Source organism: Thamnophis elegans, chromosome 3, assembly GCF_009769535.1.
Source record: "Thamnophis elegans isolate rThaEle1 chromosome 3, rThaEle1.pri, whole genome shotgun sequence".
NCBI lineage: Eukaryota > Metazoa > Chordata > Lepidosauria > Squamata > Colubridae > Thamnophis > Thamnophis elegans.
In genome coordinates this window covers 18,646,962-18,674,616 of record NC_045543.1, presented here as the reverse complement: position 1 = coordinate 18,674,616, position 27,655 = coordinate 18,646,962, and the positions used below count along the sequence as shown (strand labels likewise).

Sequence of the window (27,655 nt, the reverse complement as noted above, 5' to 3'; positions counted from 1 at the left end):
CTTACAAAACACAAAACCAATGCTTTCTGGTATTTTTGTATTTGCACAGTGTGAAGGATTCATTGTTCTAGTTTAATTTGTTTCATGTGGTGTTTTTGAGTACATTCCATACAGAGCAGTTATTGAATTTCTCTGACTGTCATTATATACCCGAGCAACCTTTAGGAACTCTCATTCTCCATCTCCAATTTTATAATATGCTTCATATTTTAAGGATCGACATAATTAGCTGCTGCTTTTTAGCTAAACATATCTGGGGCCAAAGGATGATATTAACATTATAGTAGTGGACTTTAATCTGTGTAATGGTTATAACATACTTCCTCAATGTAAAATTAAATTCAAACTTGGAGTTCAATTTCCGTGTTCTACACTCTTTGAATACCATTAGACAAGCAAGATATTCTTTGCAATGAAGAAACAATATAAACAGGGCGTTCTCATTTCTGTGTTGCTAAAACGTTATGGCATTTCAGATATTAATTTGGGAATAATATAGTTAGATGCTGCTTTCTCCTCATCACACTGCTTTATGAGGAGAGATGCAATTTGAATGGAAGTCATAATTGAACATTATCTTGATTTCAGCCACTGCTTAAATATTATGCTTGGAAGTTAACCGTCAGATTTTTTTCAGGCTACTGTTCTTATAAACCAAATCAGTATTGTTATGGATTATTGAGGTCATAATCTGAAATGTGAAAGGCGCCAGATTTCTTATCTCAGATGAAGCCGAAAGTGGTCAGTATGGATCACGGAAACATTAGGCCAGTGATGGCGAACCTTTTTGTAAATGCGTGCCAAAACTGTGTGTCTGCACAATAGTGGGAACGCATGTGCCCACACTCACAATGAAATGGCCACCTGCCCATGCGTGCATGACCGCTGCACATGCGTGCGTGACCCCCCGGGGGGGGGGAGCTTTCCTGAAGCCTGGGGAGGGCAAAAATGGCCTCCCCTGGAGGCCCTCTGGAAGCTGGAAACTGATCGTTTCTGAACTTCCAATTGGCCTGTTGGGCCTGTTCTTCACCCTCCCCAGGCTTCAGGAAAGCTTCTGGAGTCTAGAGCAGTGTTTCTCAACCTTGGCCACTTGAAGATGTCTGGACTTCAACTCCCAGAATTCCCCAGCCAGCATTCGCTGGCTGGGGAATTCTGGGAGTTGAAGTCCAGACATCTTCAAGTGGCCAAGGTTGAGAAACACTGGTCTAGAGAATCTTAAGACATAGAATTTTCAGAGCCATAAAATGTCCATCCCTGCTTCAATTGACTCATTATCTATAGGAAAAACAAACATAATAAAGTTCTATGCAATACCACATAACTTGTAGTTTATACGGTCATTTTCAACTATTCTAATTTAAGAAGCTTCTCTTTCCCAGAACATGTTTAACTATGTTACCCATTCTGCTGTGTAAAATGAGTTTGACACCAGTGAAAACAAATCAGATTGTTGTTGTTTAATGAGCTTTTCAATTAACTTATTCAGTGGTTCAGATAAATAGGCTTAAGAGGTAATGATCCTGTTTAGCGCTCAGGTTTAACTGTCAAATTGTAGCAGGCAAAGGACATCTCTAGGGATAAGGGTTGACACATCTTGATTGGATAATAGAAATCAAAGCTAAAGCATGATAAAAAGGAGTAGCGGAAGCCACAAGGATAACTGTGTATTAAAGTAGTGTTTTCTTGTTTGACATTTCTACCAGTGTTGTAAACTCTTTTGAATTTTAAATAGTGGTAGAGCAAAATATAGCATAACTCATTCTCTCTCTTTTCTTTCCTTTCTCCCTTAAAGTTGCAAGTAGAGGTATATGTTTTTATTTCAAGTCTGAAACAAATACATAACCTTTCTAATTTTTATTGAACTATCCTTGAACAGTTTTCATTTGGCAGAAACAAAGCTGTTGTGATCCTGGAATCATTTGACAGACCAGTTAGGAGAGGTGGGTTGCCCTCTCTCTTCCTTCTAGCCAACTTGCCTCTCCAATTTTACTAATGCTTTGCCTTTTTGGCCTGGCTGCCTGCTGCTGCGACTGATATTCCAATGAGGCAATTCCTACTAGCTGACAAGCCTTCCCTCTCCCCCCTCCCCCCCCCCTGATGTTGACAATGGGCTGGGCAGTATATCCCATTGATCCATCTGCCTCCTGACCTTCTCAATGTTTTCTGTTCTCTTGCCCTTCAGCTGTTGCTGTAAAAGTCCTGTTGATGCCCTTGGTTTTTCTTTCACTGTTGACCCACACCCTGAAATCATTTTTGGCTCAAACAGCTCTCTTTCAATCCATATCTTGGGCAAAACAAATTTCTTTATTTGGACCAGTTTCACATGTTCCCTCTGTGTATGGAACTACCCCAGACCACTTGTTCTTTGCATGTTTATTGTTGGCTTATTAATAAATCGTTTTGCACATGCGGTATCTAGATACCAAGGTATCTGCAGGACTGTCTTCTCAACTCAGTTTCAACTATTTATTAGTAGAGGTAGACACTTATGAATGTTTTTCATAAGCCAAGATGGCGCAGTGGTTAGGGTGCAGTACTGCAGGCCATTTCAGCTGACTGTTATCTGCAGTTCAGCGGTTCAAATCTCACCGGCTCAAGGTTGACTCAGCCTTCCATCCTTCCGAGGTGGGTGAAATGAGGACCCAGACTGTGGGGGCGATATGCTGACTCTGTAAACCGCTTAGAGAGGGCTGAAAGCCCTATGAAGCGGTATATAAGTCTAACTGCTATTGCTATTTTCTCTGGCACTGCTGATGCTATGAAACACCCTGCCCACTCATAATCTTGGACCTATTTTGTTAGCCCTCAGGAAATGATTGAGTTATAAGTGTGGCCCTATATCTTTATTTAAATCGGTTGTTTTATTATTTTAGCCATGATTCAATTATTATTTATTATATAAAATTATACCATGGGCATTTTATTGTTGAAATTCTAACCATACTGACAGCCCTTCAAAATAGTCCAGATAAGAAGTACCATCCATGAGTACTAACACGAGCTTTACTGTAAGGTTGTAGTAACAGAATCTTGCAAGTCTGAAAGCATTTCTTCCTTCCAAAGAACCAAGGAGGGTCTCCTCTGAAATGCTTTTCACCCCCCACCCCCATTCCTTCTGTGCGCCGAGATATCTTTGTCTAGGCTGTACCTCTTTCTTCTCCTGTTTCTCAAGGATCTTCTCACTTACCGTTATTCCAACCAAGTATCTCAATTGCACTGGATAAAATACATTGTCATCTTGTCTAAATGTAATCTGCACTGGAAATTCAGTTTTTTTCAGACCAAATCATATAGTAACGGTAAAGCGCCTTGTGCAAAAAACAACAACAACCACTCATGGACACTTAATGAGGTATTACAGTTTCCACCCTGTTTTATAACTTCCAATGGTATCCACACCATTTGGTATTTTTCCGTTGGAGTGCAATTATACCAGTTCATATGGGAATTATGTGTACGCAAAGTTTTAAAAATACCTCTAAGATATTGCTGAAATAATTATTGTAGTAATCATTGTAGAACAAACCACAACTTTACCACAAAAGTTGGCTACTAGTTGAATGTTTTAAATTTGCAGAGATAGACACATCCTATCAATTTTAGGAAAGAATATAGCATATGAAAGGGGGGCAGCCTATTTACCAAAGCAGCTGAACACAGAACAAGAAGCAATGGATGGAAACTAATCAAGGAGAGAAGCAACCTAGAATTAAGGAGAAATTTCCTGACAGTGAGAACAATTAAACAGTAGAATGAATTGCCTCCAGAAATTGTGAATGCTCCAACACTGCAAGTTTTTACGAAGAGATTGGAGAACCATTTGTCTGAAATAGTGTAGGGTTGCCTGTCTGATCAGGGGATTGGACTAGAAGACCTCCAAGGTCCCTTCCAACTTTGTTATTCTGGAAGGAAGATAAGTAATTAGAGAGCCTGCAATTAATGTTTTATAAGAAGAAAAAATAATTCAATTTCATGAAGACCTAAATTTATAGTATTAAAACTGTGATCTTACTCACATTTATCAGAGAACAGATCTCACTGAACTGCTTTGACTACACATGTGTAGAAAATTAATTTACACAATATTTATGGTCATTGTCGATCCTTTCCAATCTACTTATAATTAGAACCAGCTTCTTGGAAATGAAACATTAGTTTTATTTCCTAATGTAACACACTAGAGAATAAGAATTAGGAGCAGAGACTAAAGTACTGTTGGTCTGGAACATCATTCTTTAAATCCCAAGTAGAAATGAACAACTAAATATTTTTAAATAGATAGCATGTTACTAAAATGCCACTCTCTATTTTTCTTTCAGGTTTATGCTCGAATGTCTGAAGTCTTGGGAATAACTGATGACAATCAAGTTTTAGAAACATTTATGTCAAAAATGTAAGTTATGTCTGTTATTGTATTCAATTGTTTTTGTTGCCAGAATTTATGATTTAAATATTAAATGTAACACATGTCAATGTTAAATATTAATCTCTAAATTTTCAATTTCAGATTACATGTGTATGTAGTCCATATTATCTCCCAGTCTGTTCCTCACTATCACTGGTTAACAGTGTTCTGTTACTTCATTTGATTGAAATTTGAAAATTTGCTATTTTTCATATTTTCCTTTTATATATAATTTTAAATTTTACTTTTTCTTCCAATTTAATAATTGCATTAATTAAAACTATTTATGATAAGCTTGACATTTAATGAGAAGAAGAGAACAAATTTTTAAAAAGTATAGTAGCTTCCAGAATTATTATGTATGCAATCGCTTGAACCTATCCTACTAAAGTCTTAATTTTGTGTAAAGTTTTTATATTTTATATATATTTCTCTAGAATATATCTTTGTAAATATTTTCTTTTTAATATTTTAGTGTTACAAACCTTAAATATTGGGGGACATGTGAGCCTGTGATTTCAAGAACACTTCAGTTTTTAAATGATCTTTCTGTTGGATATCCTTTTAATTGTGTATTATACATGATATTTGAAACTAGACAATTAAAAAGGGAAATCAAACTTGAATTGAAATTTTAAACAGTCTTAATGTATAAAGATGTTTAACATTAGTAATTTAGTTAGCCTTTTTGGTGCATAAAACCTGTTTAAAATATTGTCTTTATTGTATAAAAAGTTATTGGACTTTTTAATGAGCTATAAAACTAATTTCCTGCTTCAATAGGTAAAGTCTGGCAACACTAAGTATTAGACTATAGTTAATAACCCACAGTGGCTGGATGTAAACAGCATGTAAAGCAAAACCAATAAAATGTTCTATGTTAACACAGAGGTGAGTAACCTGTAACCCTCCAGATATTGCTGAGCTTCAATTCCCAGCAGTTCGATTCAGTATTACCAGTAGTAAAGGATGCTGGGAGCAGTAGTTCAGAATTGTACATTGCTCAACTTTAGTATGCTGTATGAATTAAGCTAGTCTCTCACTTATCATCCATCCATCCATCCATTCATTCATTTATTCATTTCTTTAAATGTATTATGGCTGCCCACTCTAGCAGCCTCTGTACACCTTACAAAATTTAATACTTAAGTGAAAACAATTTAAAAATATAGACAAAACAAAACAGCCTGAACTAAAAACAGTCATGAAAATGCAGCGCTACACCTCTCTTCCCCAATACATTAACCCCAGACTTGGGACCAAAGCTAGATTTTAAGGACTTTTCAAAGACCCAGGAGACTGGGCACCATTTGTATCTTTGGGGAGTTGCTGTTCTAAGGGATGGGAGCTGGAATAGAAAAGCCGTACTTCCTTAGTCGGCAGTAATTCTTGTATTCCCGTAATGTGATCCACTTAATATTCCACCTGAGTGAAATAGGCAAACCTATGGCACGGGTGCCATAGGTGGCACGCAGAGCCCTCTCTGTGGGCACACGGGCTGTTGCCAGCTGCTCTTCTGGTTTCTGGTGTACACATACATGCCAGCCAGCTGGTCTTTGCGGTCGCCGGAAAACAGCCTAGAAAATGGCCAAAAACAAGCCATTTCTGCGGCGTTTTCAAGCTGTCATTTGGACCAAAAATGGCCCAAAAAACACCCCAAAAACAGGCATGTGTTCACCAGCCAGCTGGTCTTCAGGTTTCTGGTGCTCCGACGTGCGCATGTACGAGCATTCCAGTTTGCGCCCTTGGTGCTGAAAAGGTTCACCATCAGTGCTCTATGGAGTGAACATTCCTTGGAATTCGGTTTCATCAGAGCCACTGAGGAAGTTTCCTGGACATGATTTGTGGGACTGGGGTCCTGATTCTTGATCCATCCACTAAGAAATAGATTTCATTCACACAGAATGTGAATTTACTATTAGGTAAGCTCACTTCAGAATCTATAAATAGTCTAGTTCCTTCACTCCTCAAGAACTACAGTAAAAACGCACCCTTTCTCTGAGTTGTTATGCTCGGAGCCATCTCAGAAAAACTCTTCTACCATTGTTGTGCAAACTTGAAGATTCCTAGAAAGCAGGAAAAAAGAAAAGATTCCTCGTCTATCATTTCCCTTTCCCAGAAACACAGACAATATTCATTACTCCAAGCCTCCCTGATGTCATTGTTTCTCTACAAAAAGATATGACTTTCTTTGAATAGCCCCTGCTATTAATATGATAACTCTGCAGGTATTTCATCCTGAAGCATTTCATCTTGATAAACAATACTTTTCTGCCTTACATGATTATTTCCACAGATCTCAGGACTCAAGAACCTGGACCCAGGTTGAGCATTAGCACTGTAGAATGGAATCCAAAGCACTCTGTTTCACAAAGCTTTTAATATTTTTTTATTCTGTCCAGTTCCTTTTAAATTATTGAGATAACATTTCATTCCACGCTTCTTAGTAGACATCGTTTTTCAGCTGCTGTTGTTTCAGTTTAGTGTTTTGTTCCCTTTGCTGAAAAATGCAATATTTATTACAGTATAATTTTAATTCTTTTTTTGTATGCCACTTTATTATGTCCTTTGGAAAGGGTTGGTTTTTCTTTCTTTCAGGGAGTTGTGGACATCCACATTTAGTTTACATGGGGCATACTAAAGATTATTCTTAGTGCCAGGACAGTTTTTAAACTTTTATGTAATTAATAACGTCATTTTACACTACAAATTAGTTTAAATGTTAGCAGTTTCTGGAGCTACATTGAGGCTTTCAGAGACCATACTTCACTTGTGGGCCTATATTATCACGTGTAAGTCATAAAGAGGAATTATTTTTAACATCTATGCTACTTGGGTAGGATACTCAGAAGATGTTGAAGCAAATACAATTTTATAACTTTCAATATACTTTGAAAGAAAAACTACTCACTTTTGTCATATATATTCATGCATACCAACCCTAGTCAAACAGATTCAGTAGAGGTGGGACACTTAACAAGGTATTACACTTTCTAGCCTCTTTTATAACTTCCAACGGTATCCACGCCTTTTGGTATTTTTCCATTGGAGTGCAATTATACCAGTTCATATGGGAATTACCTTTTGTTTGCAAACCATCTCTTCATTCCTCATTTTACATAAGGTGAACACTTCCAAAACATACTCTTCTGAATCTTTTAGTGAACCTTACTTATTACATCATTCATACATGTCAATTAAACTACAGGTAGTCCTCGACTTACAACAGTTCATTTAGTGTCTTTTCAAAGTTACAATGGCATTGAAAAACCTGACTTATGACTGTTTTTCACAGTTTCAACTTTTCAGCATCCCTATAATCATGTGATCAAAATTCAGATGCTTTGCAACCAGTTCATATTTAAGACAGTTGCTGTGTCCTGGGGTCATATGGTCATCTTTTGCGACCTTCTGACAAGCAAAGTCGGTGGGGAAGCCAGATTCACTTAACAAGCGGGTTACTAACTTACCAGCTGTAGTGATCCACTTAAAAACTGAGACAAAAAGGTCATAAAATGGAGCAAAATTTACTTAACAAATGTCTCACTTAACAACAGAAATGTTGGACTCAATTTTGGTCATACCTTGAGGACTACCCGTAATGCATAGCACAAAATTATATAGCACTAACAATATGATAGCTAAAACATGGCCTTAGCAATAGCAATAGCAGTTAGACTTATATACCGCTTCATAGAGCTTTCAGCCCTCTCTAAGCGGTTTACAGAGTCAGCATATTGCCCCCACAGTCTGGGTCCTCATTTCACCCACCTCGGAAGGATGGAAGGCTGAGTCAACCTTGAGCCGGTGAGATTTGAACCGCCGAACTGCAGATAGCAGTCAGCTGAAGTAGCCTGCAGTACTGCACTCTAACCACTGCACCACCTCGGCCCTTATATAAATATATAGGGATGATGGGTAGAAGACAAGAAGCAGATCTAACAGGACACAAGCACAAGGTCAAATTCTAGCCTTGTAGTGATATAGATGATGAAGTGGAGCTCCTTCTCTGTCCTTATTGCATTTGCCAAGCTGCACTGTTAATATTGACCAGGTCCTTTACTAGAGAAAGATGGAATGAAAAACCTAGTGAGCGTAATTGGTGACCCTCCATTATTCATTCCAGGTTGGAGGTTGAGTGGAGAGGATATGATAGTAGGATAATAACTTTGGATGTATAGAGGCTGGATGCAAAGAAACAGGCTCAGATTTATTAATTCAGAAGCCTGCTGACTCTTAAGACAATACCAATTTTCGTTCTTCATGGGGTGGCACTTCCCTCAAAGAGTAAATCCACATACTTTTGGTGGACATCTGGGACTCAAGGCTTGTTGTGGAAGACCAAGTAGCACTTATGACCAAAAGATTCTTCGATAAGCTTTGGCTGATATGTCTGCTGTGCCCTTGTTATCTATTAGATTTCTTTTTCAGAATGGACAACATTCTCTATGGAGGACTCATACCTCCAGATCCAGAGCATGTGCACTTCCAGAGCACAAATGTCCATATACAGATCCCTTAACTCCTTCAGTTTTCAGTATTTTACCCATTGATAGTAAGTGTAGCATATTTGTCCAGCCCTAGCTCCATTGCAATATCTTGGCTGTATATAAAAAGTACTGAGCAGCAATTCCATTTCAGCTGTTTTTCCGTACTGCTTCCGATGCTCCATGTAAAAGAAATGGGCTAGCCTTGCAGATGTTTTTGATGTTTCATAACCATGGCCTGACTTGTTCAAGTATTTTTGACATAGGAATTAATGCAGTGACAAAGGGTTGTGAGTCTCCTTGAAAGATTCCCATCTTAATGTTAATTTCTTCCAGTCTATCACAATTGACCAATGTCTTCCGTTGTGCTGTTGATCTTCACACAAAGCTTTTGACTGACTCCTCTAATTTCTAGGCACTTGATTATCCAATCATGTGGCAGGGACTCAAATGCCTTCAGATGCTCCATGTAAAGGGGGTGGGATAGCCTGGCAGATGTTTTTGATGTTTCATAGCCACAGCCTGACTTGTTCGGTATCCGTGCTACATTCAACTTGTCGTCCTTCTCTTGCAATTTTACAGAATGATCTTGTCAGTTAAGAACTGATCTTTTGTTCCTCTGCTGTTTAGGTGGCTTCCTTTTTGCTCAGTTAGAAAGAGCTTCTTTTCAATTAGATTATGGGTATCCAACATTTTGGCTTTCCTGGGCCACAGTGAGTGTCTTTGGCCTCATATAAAATAATATAGTTAATGTACTGTGTATAAATCACATAATTAATGTTAAACATTTACAATCTTGTGTGGTGGCATTGCTAGTGCATGGCCTCATATGGCCCATGGGCCATGAGTTGGACATCCCTGAACTAGAGCCATCAATTTTAAAGTTTTTGGTAAGTGCCAACTAATTGCCTAGTGTTGACCTTTTGTTGGATCTTTCATTGTCAAGTAGGTTTTGCCAGATGTTAACCATTCTTCAATTTCAGCCCCTTGCAATATGTTGTTATATTATTATTATTACTAATAATATTATTCATTGCTATAGTATTTTTGTTCTTTCTTTCATAACCCTTTTAGGTGACAGATAATTTTACTCAGTTATTTGATTTAATAAGCAGTATAAAAAGTTCTTAGGTTATATACAAATCAGATTAGCTTTGCAAATTATTTCCTTAATTGGCCGCATGAAACGAACATTATTTTGAATAAATAAAATGTTGCCAACTAATAAATCAACCAAAATTACATAATTTTTATCTTCTACCTGTTTTAAGTGGATGCAGCAAGGTAAAGCTAACCTAACTGTTGTTTCATTTTATTCTTGTGTGTTAGTATTAGTTAAGTTTAAAATTGTATTTCCTGGCAAATGAGAAAAGAATTCAGAAGTATTAAGACACCCACTTTTGTGCTAGAATTTAATATGCAACTTTTTATTGGAAAATAATCGTCCTTGTCTGGCAAAATCCACCATGCAATATTTCTGTTAGTAGACATAATGTAATAAAGGCAGGGAGGGCTATTTATCACAACAAATTTTGAGGATTTCAGGATTCTTTTTATTATTTTAATATATTTCTTTGGTATTAAATCAGAAAAATGATAAATTACACCTGTCGAGGTTGCTTTTCCTTTTTGCTGGAAAATGATGAACAACCCAATTTTGCTGGTCATTTTGGCTTTTTACCAGTATATACTTTTTTCCTCTTAAAAATTTATTGGCTCAGCTTTTAAAGAATAATACTAAAGTACTTTTTATTTCTTACATATGAAGTGTTTATAAATACTTCTGGTATTGCAAACTGTGACCTTTATAACATTGCATTAGTTTATCAGAACAACTCTGGCTGTAGTGCTCACTTAACACAAACATGCTTCATTTTGATGGGGATTATGCCAGTGTGGTAGGTTGAAGATTAAGCTCCCATTTGGTATCTAAAATTTTGTGAGAAGCATTGGAATTTTTTGGGACATCACATTCCATTGACTCATTTTCAAAACACAGAGTGCATTAAATTGTGATTAATTTAAGAGGCTAAGAAAATAATTAGTTTATTTTTAAATGCCTCCTCATTGTTTACTTCATTCATATGTATATAATGTCCTTTCAGTAACAATTGCCATGTGTTTCTTGAAATTGCTGCCTTTAGTACGCAAAAGGATTATTTATTGCCATGGGGTGTATGTTACACTTTAAAAATAATTTTAGAAAGGATAAAAGAGAGGAAAGGGGAGAAATTTTAAGCAACAAGAGGCAACAAATGATTTGTGTTGCTGTCTTCTTTTGTATTATTTTAACACTTTTTTCAAGCTTGCATATTTAGAGATATATTAGCCCAATTTGATTTTAAGGCTCGGTTATTTGAATTATAAATCATTACGTCCCTTCTAGCTTGATCAGTCATGGAATAGCTTTGAATTCATTTACATAATGGAATGTGTTAGTGTTTCTTTTATGTTGGTGCAGTGGTGCTGCTTTCATGTATTCTCTTTTGTTTCTAATAATTAACTTTATCATAATGTTTCCTGTAACTGGGCCTGTATACATGTGTGTGTTGCGTATGTGCTGCTTTTGTTTTTGTGAAGTTTCTGCATGCAAATGACTCTTTTACAATTTGGGATTTCTACTTCCTCATGTTTATATTGAGTGAAACTTTTCTTTAGATTTAAGAAAGGTAAAGTCCTCAACCTCAAATGTTTGGTCTGTGTTGGTAATATTTGCATTAATATTTAATAATATTTAATAAAATGAACATTTTAAAATCTTATCCATTACAAAAAAGAAGACAGCTTACTTAAAACTTGGGTTATTGAGCAATGAACCATGTAGTGATCTGAATCTGGTTTCCCCAAACTGATACCTTCCAGGAGGATTGAGACAATATTCCCAGAATTCTTAGCTTTATTTGCAACCCATCTAGGAGCTTCCAACTCTAGAAGGTTGGTAATTCTTTACATTGATGTAATAAAGATAAAAATTATGGCCATTTTCTAGTATTGATTTTAAGTGATGTTGATAATTATCATGAGTTTATGACCATGAAATCTAAACAGTCCCTTTTGTTTAAACATGCTACATGCTTATAAACAAGAATTATCACCCTTATGTAAATAATATTAAAAGTAAATTTCCAAGCTTAAAGACAGATAAGCTGTATGCAGGTGAAACCACAAAGATGCGGATGTATACTTGAGATATAAGGAAATATAAGTATTTTCACATTTTCATTTTAATTTAAATAATTTCCAGATTGCCAATAATCTTTTTCAGTAAAGGTCAATTTAGTGCTACAATTTCAGTATCTGTTGCTACATCCTGGATACTGTAATAGTTGGTTCACAGATTGATGACAATTCAGGACTCAGTGTTATGAGCCTCCCTACAAACTCCTCTGTTATCAGTAAAAAGAAATGCCTCCCTTCTTGTTCAGAGAAAAGTGAGAAAGCGCTGTTCTAAGGAGAATAGGACAGGAATAATTCAGTGGCTGAACTACTTGTAACCCTCTCCCTTTCATCTCAATGCTTTTTTTTTTTAAAGAAGATTCTAAGAATCTTCATTCATATAATCATAGGGCTGAAAGGGATCTTGGTGGTCTTCTAGTCCAACCTTCCCAAGACAAGAGTGTTTAGTCCATCCCAAACAAATATTTGTCCAATCTTTTCTTGAAAGCCTCCAGCAATGGAGCGGTCACAATTTTGAGTGGAAAGCTGTTCCATTGACTAATTGTTTTCACTGTCAGGACATTTTTCTTAAGGAGATTGGATCTCCCTCTGACTAGCTTCCATCCATTGCTTCTTGCCTGTCTTCAGGTGCTTTGGAGAATAAATCAGTCTCCTCTTTCCTGTGACATTCATTCAAGTATTAGAAGACGGCTATCATGTCACCCTTAATGCTTCTCTTCATTAGACTAAAGTTATTAGTTCCCTTAGATGTTCATCATATGGTTTAGACTTCAGACCTCTTATCATCTTTGTTGCTCTTCTCTGTCCTCTTTCTAGGGGCTCAGCATCTTTTTTTATATTGCGGTGACCAGACTGGACACAATATTCAAAGTGTGGCTTTAGTAGTGCAGTCTAGAGAAGTACTACTCTCTATTAAAATGTTTTTATTTTTCATTTTCATACAGTCACATATATACTGTGCATAGCCGGGGCCATACAACATTAAACAATAATCACAGCAATTCCTCTTGTCAACAATACCCCCCAAAATAGAAACCCAATATACCTCTTCCACTCTCCATACACCTCTTTCTTCCGCCCCCCTCCAACTTTCTATCTTCCCTCCATCATTCCCCTCTACCCTACTTCCCCTCCCCCTCTACCACTCCTCTCTCCCAGTCCACTCCCTCCCTTCCTTCTCACTTTCCCTCCCATCCTCTCTCCCGCCCTCTCTACCCATCTTTCTTCTATCCCACTCCTCCTCCCCTTGGTGTATTTCTACTATATGTCAATGTACTCAACTTGTCCTATTTTTACAGAGAAATTAAAAAGAAACAGTATACATGTGAAATCGCATTACATTGAAATCTAACACATAGTATATATCCCCCCTCCCCCCACCCTCCCACCAACACCCCACCTCCCTCCCCCCCCCCGACTTCCCAGAGCCTGTACACGGTATAGATTTTTAACAAACACAGTCTAAAATATATTGAGACAAAAGAAATAAAAAAGAGGTTAATAACATCTCTACATTGATCTTAGCTTCTTCCTGTTACACTAACTTTGAAGAGTTTAAATCATTCCTGATCTTAAGCATAGGCTATCCGGAATTTCTTAGTCCCGTATTTGTTTTGTATATAGTCAATCCATTTTTTCCAGTCTCGTTTATATCTCTCATTTGAATGATCTTTAAGATATGCCGATATTTTAGCCATCTTGGCTAAGTTTGTAACTTTCAATGTCCATTCTTGAGTTGTAGGCAAGTCTTCCTTCTTCCAGAAGACTTAGAAGTTTTTAGAGAAGTACTATTGTGATCTTGATGCTATCCCTTTATTGATGCAGCCTAGGCTTTTTTGGCAGCTGCAGCATACTTCTGGCTCATATTTAAGTTTTGCTACACCAGGGCACGTAGATTCCTTTTACAAGTACTATACTTTTGAGCCAAGTACTGCCTATTTTGTACCTCTATTTGGTTTTCCCTGCATAAGTGAAAAACCTGATTTCTTACCACTGAACTGCATCTTATTGGATAAGACCCAATGTTCAAGTCTGTCAAGATTCTTCTGAATCTTCAGTCTTTCTTCTAAAGTGTTCCCCCTCACCCCACCACTTGGTCTCATTTGCAAATTTGATGAGTGCTTGAACAAATTACATTGTCCAAAAATAATTCTACAAAGTAAGATTTTCAATTTTTAAGATTGTTAAATGTTTATTAGTATGGATAATAAGTGATGATTTTGAACTATTTCCCAGTATTGATGCCAACTGCGGTAAAATTGATAAAAGCACCTTCAATTGAGTTTGATTCTTGGTGACTATAGGAAAGCTCAAATAGTTTGTGTTTTTGAACAATCTAGAAATGGTTTGCCTTCTCCAGGATGAATGTATATTTGCTTTTTAAATTCCAAAGGCCATAGAAGATTACCTCTATCCCACTTTCCCCAATGTTATATACATTGTCCGCTGATTTCTTTAAAAAAAAAAGATTTTATTCACACATGTGCACTCATCTATATACAATTATATACACAATACATATATCTATTTGTTGTTAACTCTTTTTGTTGTTGCCTTGTCAGTCAGAATTTTAAATATGTGTGTGATGTTAACAAATTAATTGGACTGTGTTATTTTCCTTAACAAGAAATACTTATATCCTTTTAAAAAAGCTTGTGAAAATAGATGCTGTGAAGTTCATGCTACAAAATCATACGGTAGGCCTTTTTAGTTTGTTTTAATATTTTTTTTAAATTGTTAATTTTAAATCGTGAATAAATTAATTTTGTTATCTGTTCTTTACCAGAGTAAACACTTTCCATTCTTGGGTGTCAATGATAATTATGGTTTGACCGATCTTAGATGCAGAACAACCTTCTATACTGCTCTTACACGTCTCCTCATGGTAGATTTAGGTAAGAATGTGTTCATCTTTTTTTCTTCTGATATTGCACAACTTTCTTCACAATGTTCTTAATAATTAATGTTCTTAGCATCAGTGTTATTTCTTTCAGCCAAAATAATGCATGCTAGATAATTCTGAAAATATTATGTTGAAATCTAGTAACTTAGATTACATATAAAGAAAGCAAATTTTGAGGTTTGGGAATGCGCATTCATAAAGGGTAAAGTATTAAGTCCTGAAGCATGTATCAGAATATTTAAATGCTTCTTCTTGTTGCAGCTTATTTCAATACACTTATCTCTTTATAACATACATGTACAATCTCTGCGTATGTTATTCAGAACTTTCTAGAGCTACATTTTGTACTTGTCACTCTCCATTTTCATCATTGGAAGAAAAATTAATTAAAATTCTATATAAACCCAGTCTAACCACAAATCTTCATAAATAAATTCTAGAATTTTGGAAAATAATTTAAAACCACAATTACATCTTTGACCTTAAAGTCTTACCAAGAATTTGGTCCAGCATTGTATTAATCTCTAATTAGATTCCTTTAATTTTGTAAGGCTCCCCCCCCTACCACAGCAGTTACATATTTGGAATCTTTCTCTTTAATCTTTGACTCCTTTATATATTTTAAGTAGACTCATAGTGTCATTCATTCATTCATTTTCCATAAGTGAGCTAAAGATTATATAACTGTAAAAGCTGCATTTTTAAAGTAACCATAGTATGGAAGTAAACATCTTCCTCTGTTGGGTACCCTGTGTATCTCATATAAAATAAATAAATAGTAACAAATCTTATCTTGGAAAAAAGACATGTAGTTAAGTCAAGTCTTCACTACCAAGCACTTCCCTAAACATGAGAGTACAAGTAGTCATCCCATTTGTGAATTCTCTGGGAAAAAGCATTAAGACTGTTCAGTTTTGAAACTTGCAATGCACAATAGCCAAAGAAACCTCATAGCCTATCTTCAAATGTAACCTTAATACTCTGGGTTAGGTATTTTAAATACACATGTATAAAATGATTAAAAAGTACGGCTGGGTTGAGGAAGTGAAAAATGTTTTATTGTAACTTTGATTCCTTCCAGTCATTTCAGTGGAATCTCACCCTACTTTGAACAGTCCTAGTCTACCTCCATGTGAGTCTCTAGAACTAGCTCTGCAAGGAACACCATGTCATTCAATGAAGGGTGTATCTAGAATTTTTGAGTCCATGTTAATTTTATCAGGCATGATGGCGCCACAACAATTGGACTGTTTGCATCAAGAACTGTTCCTAGTGCAGTGAAGCCGTGTGTTTCTTTTGCCTGGAGGACTCTGTTTCTCAGTCTGTTGCCACCATCTTTCTGCTCGGTGGAATCCTGTCAAAAACAACCATAGACAAGACTAATTCTATACAGATAGTCTCCTGGTGTCCATGTCAGTCTTGGTTTGCTCCCTGCCATCTCTCAAAATAATATATACCTCTCACAGGATTCTTAGAGCTGGATCTTTATGAGGGCAAATATGATCCCTCATTATTCAGCCTTAACTGTGGAACATTCTTATGTGGTTCTCCCTGCATTCAAGCCCAGGAGAGACTTATAACTGCAAAATAAAAACAATGCTGTAGTGAGCAAAACCCATTGTTGAAAAATGATAGGTATTTGAAATATTTGCAACCAAAACCAACTGACCACATCTACTGTTTCATATACTACTTGCTTTCTGCTGTTGGGAAATATTTGACTTCTCGTCCTTAATGGTTTATCACCTTCTACTGGATGAGATATTGCATCCCATCTCCCACCTCCAGCAATTTAATTAAATGCTTCCTAAAAGGTTTGAATCTTTAACAGCTGGTTTAAAGTTAGCAAGATATTCTATCAGTAGCACTTTAGTAACATATTGAGTATCACTATGAATCCAGCTGTCTACCTTCATGTGACATCCATTATTAGGAGAGCAGATACATTATGGCTTGGAAGTTTGGCTAAACCTCTGGACATATCATAGTTCAAACTGTGTTTTAATCCATGCAGTGAGTACCCAAACCCGGCTGTTCCTTGCACAAAACCTTTTGGACACTTCTACCACTATGTATATTTGAATTACAGAGACTGCGAATAGGAGGATCAGAGTATTTATTTGTAAGTTATTTCCTGAATCAGTAAATTCAAGTATGACATACACTGCAATAGTATCTGGATCCAAATGTGTTCAGACAGAGACAAGAATAGAACCTCTGGATGTTAACATTATGTTCCTGCTTCTTGCTTTTGGGGGTAGCCGCTTGGTCACTTACACTGTCATCACCTGTCCTGCAGGGTATATCTATCTTCTAATTCTAATGTGCGATTAAGATAAAGAATGTGTAACCTTTGATACCTTATTGGCAATGAAAAGATCAAAATGCAAATATTGAAAAAAATCTATATGGTACTGCCATTTCCAAAAAGCCTGGTATGTATTTTGATGTAATGTATATTCACACACACCTTATGCCATATTCTTCTTAATAGATCTGTGATGGCTAACCTATGGAGCCATATCACCTGGCATTGCCCATTCCTCTTCCAGGTTTCTGGCGCACATGCACACGCAATGATCAGCTGGCCTTTGTGCATGCGGCAGTAACCGGGAAGACTTGCTGGCCGTTGCACATGTGCGCGCCGGAAACCAGAAGTACATTTTCCAGTGCGTGCATGTCCCCTGGCCAGTTCCTCTTCAAGGTTGCGGCCCAGACAAGAAAGAAAGCGCGCATGCAAGAAGCGCACACAAAGTGCCAAAAAGGTTCGCCATCACTGATTTAGATCATCATCCAGCAATACCCATCAGGATTTTATTTATTTGTTTGTTATATTTTGGAACTGCTCATCTCTCGGAGAGGGAATCTGGGTAGTGTACAATAAAATATTAAACATAAAAATATTATATAAACTTCTAAATTCTAAAAATAGGTAAGAGTGATTTAAACAATTAATTAAAAGGTGAAGGGAGGGTTTTCAGGGCACTAAATCCCATTGGTGTGTACTCCTTTGAGTTCCCCATGTGAAGTTGCAAAGCTAAGTTTTCACTCCTTTCCAGAAGGCTAGGCATGAGGGGACCCTTCACATTTCATTGGGGGGGGGGGGATATTCTACAAGGCGGGGGCAGTAGTAGAGGTAGCTCTTCTTCTGGATCCAGCCAGTTGCAACTCTTTAAATGACAAGGTTCACAGCATACCTTTCTTGCTTTACACATACATGTGTCTATCAATTCTTTTGTGCAATGTCTGTCCTACATAGAATCTGTGTGGATTATAGGTTGCATAGGCAATTTTGGGCACCCTTTGCTCCATCCATGAGATGCATTTGAATGCCAATTTACTTCCAGGTTCATTTCAGGGTGTTGGTTAAAGCCGTACATGGCATTGGGCCAGGTTACTTATGGAACCATCTCCATTCCATTACATCAGCCTGCCCCATTCAGTAAAGAATGCAACCTCTGTTTTTCTAATTTGCTGGGTGGTTATTCAGCTAAATTGGGGATTTCTGGAAAATTCTATGGCTTGGTTCATCCTGGTAAGATTCACATGCCACCTCTATTAGGGTCCGAGTAATTTCCTGATTCCTTATTTAATTTTCACCTCTGACCCATCTGAAGGATTTTGATATAAATGTTGTTTTCAATGTGTTGCTTCATTATTTGGTTGATTTTTCACAGTATATTTAACTTCACAATTTATACAGTATATAGTAATAACACCGTCCATACTTGAGAAATTTCAGCTATGCCACATGTTAGATAAAACAAGTAAACAAGTTACATAATTATGAGTACAAGCCTAAATACAGCCTGAAGTATTTCAATCCTCCCTGATGATTGCCTCCTAGAATTGTATCCAAAATAAAATCCTGGTGTTGTCTCTTAGAAAAGACTCTTTAACAGGCCTACCATATCTAGATTGCAAAGATTCAGATAATCCCTGTCCCATATTTAGGAGAAAAATTGTTAAGAGGTTTTTGTACTGTTAGTCCTTTTTTTAGCAACCATAATTGGGACTAGCAACATGATTGTGATTGAAAGAGCCATGGTGGCGCAGTGGTTAGAATGCAGTACTGCAGACTAACTCATTGCTCAATCCAGGAGTTTGATTCTGAATGCCTCAAGGTTGACTCAGCCTTAAATCCTTCCGAGGCGGGTAAAATGAGGACTCAGATTGTTGGGGGCAATAGGCTGACTCTGTAAACTGCTTAGAGAAGGTTGTAAAGCACTGTGAAGCTGTATATGTCTAAGTGCTATTGCTATTATAACCTCACTTTCCCTTCGATTGTTAAATGAAGTGCTGCAGTCGATAAGCAAAGCATCTTATGTCCGCAATTTAAGATTTTACTTTGGTCTTCTCTATGAGTTCTGCTTGTCACAAACCAGTTGTGAAGCATATTGATGGTGATCATGTGATCATGAAACCTGAAGCACATAAATGGGTGATCATATGATCATGGGCGCTGCAATAGTCGTAAATGTGTTTATAACACATCTGTATCAATGCAGTTTAGATCAGAACAGTGTGTGTGTGTGTGTGTGTGTGTGTGTGTTCTGAATTTCTTGTTCTTAGTTCATTATTACTTAGTTTATTATTTCAAAATGAATTATTAAAGTTTTGTTGATGGCCAAAAGTGAAGATCACCATAAATTTTGACAGAACTTCAAAAGATGTAGCAATAGTACCATTCGGCAAGGAAAATACTCTGAAAACTAACTCTACTCCTGTCAATGGTATATATAGATAAGAACACCCTTCCCTGATATGTGTGTATTCCTATTCTTCTAGCCTTCCAAAAGGCTACATCAACATCTGGTTTTTCTCAAAGCATTTGGGAGGCTGTAGTCCAGAAAATTGGGGGGGGGTGACAGTTGGCAGTATGGATGTTTTGGCTTTTATTGTTTTTATTTTATTTCATTGTTTGTGAGCTGCCCAAGATCATATTGCATAAGGTGGGCAGCTTTATAAATCTCTTAAATAAAAAAGTAAAAAAAGATGTCCCAAGATACCAGAGTTACAATGTGAAAAGCTTTGTTTGTTTGTTTGATGGATGGATTGATTGATTGATTCCTGTCATTCCACTCCTATTATCCCCCATTTTCTTTTTTCTTTATCTCTCCAGGAATTGCTCTATTTTCCATGCCTATTATTATTATTATTATTATTATTATTATTATTACTACTACTACTACTACTACTACTACTACTACTGTATTTCTTAGCGTAATTGATTTTTATTTTGGAGGGGGATCGTGTATGTATTCCAGAGGTGCTATGTTAACAATATTTGACATATTAGTGACTTGTGGGGACAACTTGAAGAGGGCAGCTCAGATTCATAGTGAGAACAAAAAGGATATTATCCAGGCAAAATGACAGTTCTTTCTAAACTGCACAGATCAAAGTTCCTCTCCAACGTCCCCATTTTTTTTTCTGTCTCCTCTCCTCCCCCCCCCATTGAGGTATTTCAATATTACATACTCTCATATTATAAAACTCAAAAACTGAGTTTTTATGGGACTATTTTGAACATCACTTTCCCTAAAGAATGTTGAGCATCGGTGAAACCTCTAGCTATATATAGCTCATACATTCTTTGAATCATATATGCTATAGTTTCAGCTACATTAGCTTGACATGAATTGGCACTAGACAGTATACTAGCTAGCCAGTAGGGGTTAACTGAAGAAATGTTCCCAGTGTAAAAGAAGGCTAAGTTCTATTTACATATTTATTAAATATCTCGGGTGTCAAACTTGCGTTGTCATGGCATTGTCACGTGACGTATTGTGGCTTTTTCCCCTTTCGCTAAACCAGTGGGAGCCAGCAGGTGACACATCTGGTCCATGGGCTGTGAGTTTGACACCCCTGAAATATTTTCATGGATATGATAGCTTCACAATTCCCTTTAACTATAACCTTTGTTGACAGAGGTCATATATAAAAAAATAAGGATATTCATTTAAACGCAGGTAGTGTTTCAAAGTTCCTTAAATCCAAACACCTGAGTAGGATTGAGATCAATTCCTAAAATAAAAGAACAAAGGAGAATAGCAACAGGCTGTGAAATAATTGCTGGTGACTGCTTTGTCAGTCCATGTGTTTACTAAAAGAAGACATCCAGAATTAAGAACATTTCAGGTATAACTTTGCATAACCCAAAGTTTTTGTTTATTCACATAATAGCTACTATGTCAAATTATTTAATAATATTCGTGTTTATAGTTGTGTCCTCTCCCCTCCTTTTCTTGCAGGAGAAGATGAGGATGAGTTTGAAAACTTCATGCTTCCCCTGACAGTTTCATTTGAAACCTTAGCCCAGATATTTAACAATAGCTTTAAGCAAGAGGAAGCAAAGGTAGGTTACACTCGGAGTAGAAGGAGAAATCTTGCTCATCATAATCAAGAGTGGTTTAAAATATGTAAAAATAATCATATTTAAATCCTATTGAATTCAATGGAAGTGAGTTATGAATAATTCTATTCTCCATTTGAAGTCCATATGATCAGTTTTGGCTACATTGTTGAATTTCTCTTATCCTTGCCTTTATTTATGGAATGCTGTCTTTTAAAAGCAGATATTCCATAGGAAAATTCCGTAACTGCTGGACTTTCAGGTGTGATGCTACCCTCCCCATGGAAAGGGGAAGGTCCGAAATCTACATCTTAAGAGGCTTGCAAAACATTGACAAGGCACAATAATAGATCAGAGAGCAGTGGCTTCTTTTCCTTTACTTACCATGCCTCTGACTCTCATCCTGACAATACATGCCTTGTAGCTTGGTCAAGACAAGTTGTTGAATAATTGAAGGAGCCATAGCAAATGTAACTAATCACTAGTCTGTGTTGATTGCCCAAACAGAAGAGTAAAGGCTTGGTCAAGACAAGTTCTTGAATGATTGAAGGAGCCATGGCAAATGTAACTAATCACTTGTCTGTGTTGATTGCCCAAAGAGAAGAGTAAAGGCTTTGCCATCCAGTGGAGATAATGGGTTTCCATTGGAGATTTTTCACTCAAGAATTTTATTCATAAAAAGATGTAATTAAAGATAGCATGAAAATATCACGAGCTCCCTTCTCTCCATTAGATTTAATAAGAGACATATATGACATCATGCAACCAATTTATTTATTTCCTTCACTTCCCTTTTAGCAACAAGTAGACAAGATTTAAAACATGATGTCGCATTATAGGTTTCCTTACTAAATAGGAGCCAGACATATGACTGGTGTTTTTAGTTGTAGTCCTGTAGTCTACACTGTATTTAGTTCTCCCTGCTGATTGCTGCTTTTGAACAAGATCTAAAATAAATGTTTAGCATCCTTTCCTTGTGTAATTTTGTCTCTTGCATATTAAATACTTGGGAGCTTGTGTGCTCATCTGTCTGTTTAATTTACATATTACAGCTGGGTGTGAGTAGATTTATAGAGGACCTAGACATATATAAGCTAAAAACATTGTATGCTTAGAACATCTCTTATAAACAAGAATTTAATATATAAATCAAGAGTTTATTAAATGGCTGGGCATATATGTATAAATAGGAACTGGTCTTGAAGTATTACATTCTTAAACCCAACAAAGTGATTAGGATAACTGATAGCTAAATAAGGTTTTTATGTGCCTGTGGGAGCCATATTAGGATTGATTTGACAAGTCAGTTCAGCTGTGGCAACAGTCATATTATCTAGCACAACATTATGTTTTATTAGTAAAATCCTTAAGTGTAGCAAGCTGTTTGTGTCAAAACAACAGTATATTTTAAGGGGAGAAAAGACTTGCTAAGTGGAAGCTGCATTATCAGGAACAAAACACATTAGCATAGCATTACATTACATTAAATAAATTGCATTCTTGTATTATGAACAAACAGTTAACCATGCACTCTAGAGTGGCTATTTCAGATATGTTGTGTAATATTCCTAGAAGCTCTATCAGTATTTTTTCTTTAGCATTTTAAAGTGTGATGGGAGACTCGGTAGCATCATTGCAATTTTTCCTTCTCTGATGCATTTCAGGAGAACATAAGCCCCAATTCAGAGAGCTATATATTAATTCCATAGATTCAGATAATTTGTGAGCTACTTATTCAGAGTTCTCCACTCCACTTTGCTAGCTGTAGGAAATTTAAGGGAAGTTAAAAAAATAGTTCTGAGACAGAGCCAAGAGACTTTACTGCTTGAGAAAGGACAAGAAGACACCACTGCCATTCCCTTATTATATGGAAGTTGCCATACAGAAGCAATTGAATCTCAGTTCAGTACTTGTAAGGGGAAGCAAGCTAGCTTGAAGAGGTGAAAAGGAAAAAGCCACATGGGATATCTTCCCTTCCAAAAATAGCAGCCATGAAGTTCTAGAAAACATAGTCACTGGGGAGGTTGCTGCTTCTGCTTCTTTCTTTCTTTCTTTCTTCTTCTTCTTCTTCTTCTTCTTCTTCTTCTTCTTCTTCTTCTTCTTCTTCTTCTTCTTCTTCTTCTTCTTCTTCTTCTTCTTCTTCTTCCTCCTCCTCCTCCTCCTCCTCCTCCTCTTCCTCCTCCTCCTCCACCACCACCACCACCACTACTACTACAAATAATAATATTGCAGCATCTCCTGACTGAAGCATCTATCTTACTTTGCAGTGTGATAGGGTGTAGTATCAAACACATCTAGTGAATTTATGGACATACTAGAAAAAAGGTACTAGAAAAAAGCCAAAAACTTACTTGATTTGATTTGATTTGATTTATATAGCTACATAACTTTTAAAAAGTGCTGCTCCAGGCAGCATACGCCCATATAAATAGAATTATATTTTTGTTTTATTTTTATTTGTATCCCATCATTATTATTTTTACAAATAACTGAAGGTGGCGAACATATCCAACTTTCCTCCTCACATTTTCCCTACGACAACAACCTTGTGAGGTGGGGGGGGGGCTGAGAGTGAGTGACTGGCCTAAAGTCACCAGCTGGCTTTCATGACCAACACGGGATATGAACTTAACGATCTCTAGTTTTCAGGCCTGGTGCTTTTTGGTCACTGGACCAATTGGCTTTCCTACAACAATTAAAATTCAACCAAATACACTACATACCTACATTTGATTGGATGAGATCTTCTCATCTAACTTCATCCATCTCGTTTAACCCCCAGGCCTGAGGGAACAGCCAGGGCTTCCTGAAGGTTAGCAAGGTTGCAGCAAGTGAAATGGCAATGAAGATGGCAGTAACCATCACAGAGAAGGGATGCTTCCTATGTTCTATCAGATGATATTATTTTACAGAAGATGTCTGGAGCATGCCCACTCTGTTGGAGTATGTGGGATGGGCAGAAACAATCAGAGAAAAAAGATACCCCCACAGTGACCTAGTCTTACAGCATGTAGGCCGTTATAAACAATAGCCAGCACCTTTAATTGCGCCTTGAAGCCTACTTGGAGCCAGTATAGCAGAGTAATGAGATGCTACATGGCTGTACTGATAAGCACCCATGACTCTCTGTGCTACTGCATTCTGGACCAATTACAGCTTCCAGAAGGTTTTCAAGGACAGTCATGTAGAGTCCATTGCAGTAGTTCAACCAAGAAGTAACTACAGCATGAATAATGACAAGCAAGCCTCCTGGTCCAGGTTCATACACAATTGGTGCACTAGATAAGAGTTGTGCAATGTATCCATGGCCACAGCTCTCCATTGCCAAGGCCCAAGATGACCCCCAGATTGCATACCAGGCCTGAGCAGAGGAGTGTCCCCCTCCAAAAGCAAAAATGGAAACTTTCCATTTCTCAGACAAGAAGGGCTCGAAACTCACAATTGCTCAATCTTGCTAAAGTTGAACCCAAGCTTGTTCTTCCAGGCTCCAGGCACTGAGAAGTATTGCCAGCAACATCACCTAGATGTCCAGGAGCAAAGATATACAACTATTATCAACATACTAATTATACTTCACTCCCTGCTATCGGATGATCTCTCCCAGCACTCTGCAAATAATAATAAAGGCAGAAGATACGTAACACTGTGTCTTCCACTCACAACTCTCACTCCATGGATCAGAAGGATCCATGACCAGTGATATCAAAAGAACCACTGAGAGATTGAGGAGGTCCAGGTTGGATGCACTGCCCCCATTTTATTCCCTCCATAAATCATCAAGAAGTGCAAACAAGTGCTGTCTGTTATAGCCAGACCTGAATCCATACATAATACACTTTTTTTAGAGCCCTATGGAATTGTAACCTAATCACTGTCTGAACAACCTTCTTTATAAACATAAGTTTGGAAACTGGATGAAAATTGTCCAGTTACATTGGATCCACAACAGAAGAGTTGGCAGAAGCATCCCCTCTCTCAAACCCTTACAAGTTTCTGAAAAGCTTATAAGAATGTGACCATAAGTGATCTAGAACAGTGTTTTTCAACCTTTTGTGCAAAGACACACTTTTTTCATGAAAAAAATCACGAGGCACACCACCATTAGAAAATGTTAAAAAAATTAACTCTGTGCCTATATTGACTATATATAAAGTAATTTTCCCACGGCACACCTTACACTATGTCACGGCACACTAGTGTGCCGCGGCACAGTGGTTGAAAAACACTGATCTAGAATATCAGTATGTGTTAAATCATGATAAAACTGGTGATTTGATTAGCAGCTGTTTGAGAAAAGTATATGAAATGTGTTCATCAGATTCTCTAGATACTTTTGTAATTAATATCTTTATTCATCTTTGATTCTAAAATAAGCATTGCCAATTTACTCTTAAACTGGTAGACCAGTTAGAATAGCTCTTCCCAGACCTAATACTACCCGTATATGTTGGACGACCATTAACCCACCTACTCAGTGTACATGTGCTGTTTAAAAATAGTTTGTGTGTGTATGTATGTATGTATGTACGTACGTATCTATGTATGTATAGTGAGCAGATGTACCAGATTTGGAAAGCAGATTTGAGTAAACCTCATTAGATACAAACATCATATGTGCTCTATTTCGTTATTTGATTTATAGTGTCATTTAAAATTAAGATTTGGGTTTTACATAACCCTGATGAAAGATTGCAATTTGTTGTCACTTGCAGACTTTATCGGTATTGAAAACACAGTGCTCATGTACTGCCTTACTTGACACAGGAGCATTCTTACTGGGGATGCTGTTGTTGTTTTATAATGGAGTTCCAGTGTTATATCCCTAAACTAGCAAGTTCTTAATGACCCTAGAAAGTGATTGCTTTGATTACACTTTAACGGTATTTGCAAATAAAATCACAAGTAATTAAGGGGAAATCTCCAGGCTTTTGAGCAACTTTGATGCATGATAACTGCCTGATTCAGCTCCATCTAGAGTAATGCTGTGTAGACAAGAGCTACTGAGATCAATAGCAACATAATGATAGTGGCAGAATTAAGTGAGTAACCTGAGAACTATGCCTTCAGAATGCATGCAGCTGCCACAAGCCGGGCCACACAGTGCACTCCTTGCTTCCGTCCTAAATGTTCATCAAAAGACGCCCTGCAGGAAAATGGAGTTAGATGCTCTTTATTGCTGATCGTGTCTCTTGCCACATTTATCAGGGAAATTGGATTAGCAGTTGGCAGCTGCAGGTAGACAAGGTTCTGCAGTGATTAAATATGCAGCTTGGCTGCATTTGTTGTGACAGACCTTTAGTAAATTCTACTGTAAGCACCATCTGTCTAATTTGTATAAAGGGAAACTTCATGCTCTAAGCCCCTGCGAAAGAACTAGATTTGTTGCTTTATCGTAAAGTCAACTTTTCTACTGAAATCTTTTAAACATAATTTATTAGGTTAAGGGAGTGTTTTTGTTTGGTTTTTTGTTTAGATCTTAATGAATAAATAATATGCGTAAAGTGCTTTCAGGTACTCTGTTTTCTAAGAGATGAAAATAAAAATATAATCCGTTCCATTCTAGGGTGAAATGTTTAGCATTCCTGTTTGCAGGGAGGTGACATTACTAAAATATCACTTAGAAAATGGCCTGTGACTGCCAAATTCATTTAATTTGTGGCTTCTAATAGTGTTTTGTAATTGGCTTTTATACATCTGAAATGTGTAGTTGAAATATAATTGAGGCAAGATAGCGTATAATTCTTGAACTACATCTGTAATTAGCAATAGGGTTCATAAAGCATATGTTCAGTTTTATTTTTCAGAACATGCTAACAAAATACATGGGGACAATTTTCATGCCACAGCATTAGCTGGAACTCATGTTCCAAAAGGATAGCCTATTTTCCTCAACTCTATTTTCTCTTAATCCCCTAGATTGGACCTGGAAATTCTGCTCAATAGTATGCTGACTTTCTCTATTTAATGTCAGTGTATTCTGATATTATTTATGATGTGATTCGTTTGAAAGAACAAGTAAAACAATATGTCTGAGGAAGAAGAGTTGTTAAATAGCATCGTGCTATTTATAGCTGGTTCACCCAAACTCAAAGCTGTTGAATTATTTAAAATCCTTGATTTCAGCTTGCACACATTAAAAGTTTTCACACTAAGTGCCAAATGTTGCAAACAGCACTTTAACAGAATGATTTTGCTTTGATCCCTGTAGCAGTTCCTGAATAATTTATCACAGGTTATTGCCTTAATTCTGGAGAGGGATAGTGCAATAAAGGCAGATGAAAACACTCCAGTTGAAACACCTTGGGGCCTGCTCATTCCTCTGACATGGC

General features: G+C 37.0%; 1 protein-coding gene across 1 annotated transcript in view; it reads left to right on the top strand.

The window, feature by feature from the left end:
- Positions 1–27,655, top strand: part of RANBP17 (RAN binding protein 17) — a 186,489-nt gene that overhangs the window by 94,137 nt on the left and 64,697 nt on the right. Inside the window, exons 15-19 of the mRNA XM_032214676.1 lie at positions 4,320–4,393; positions 4,881–4,961; positions 14,702–14,765; positions 14,855–14,963; positions 21,226–21,329. Coding sequence (XP_032070567.1) covers positions 4,320–4,393; positions 4,881–4,961; positions 14,702–14,765; positions 14,855–14,963; positions 21,226–21,329 — 432 coding nt within the window. The remainder of the gene's footprint in view (positions 1–4,319; positions 4,394–4,880; positions 4,962–14,701; positions 14,766–14,854; positions 14,964–21,225; positions 21,330–27,655) is intronic.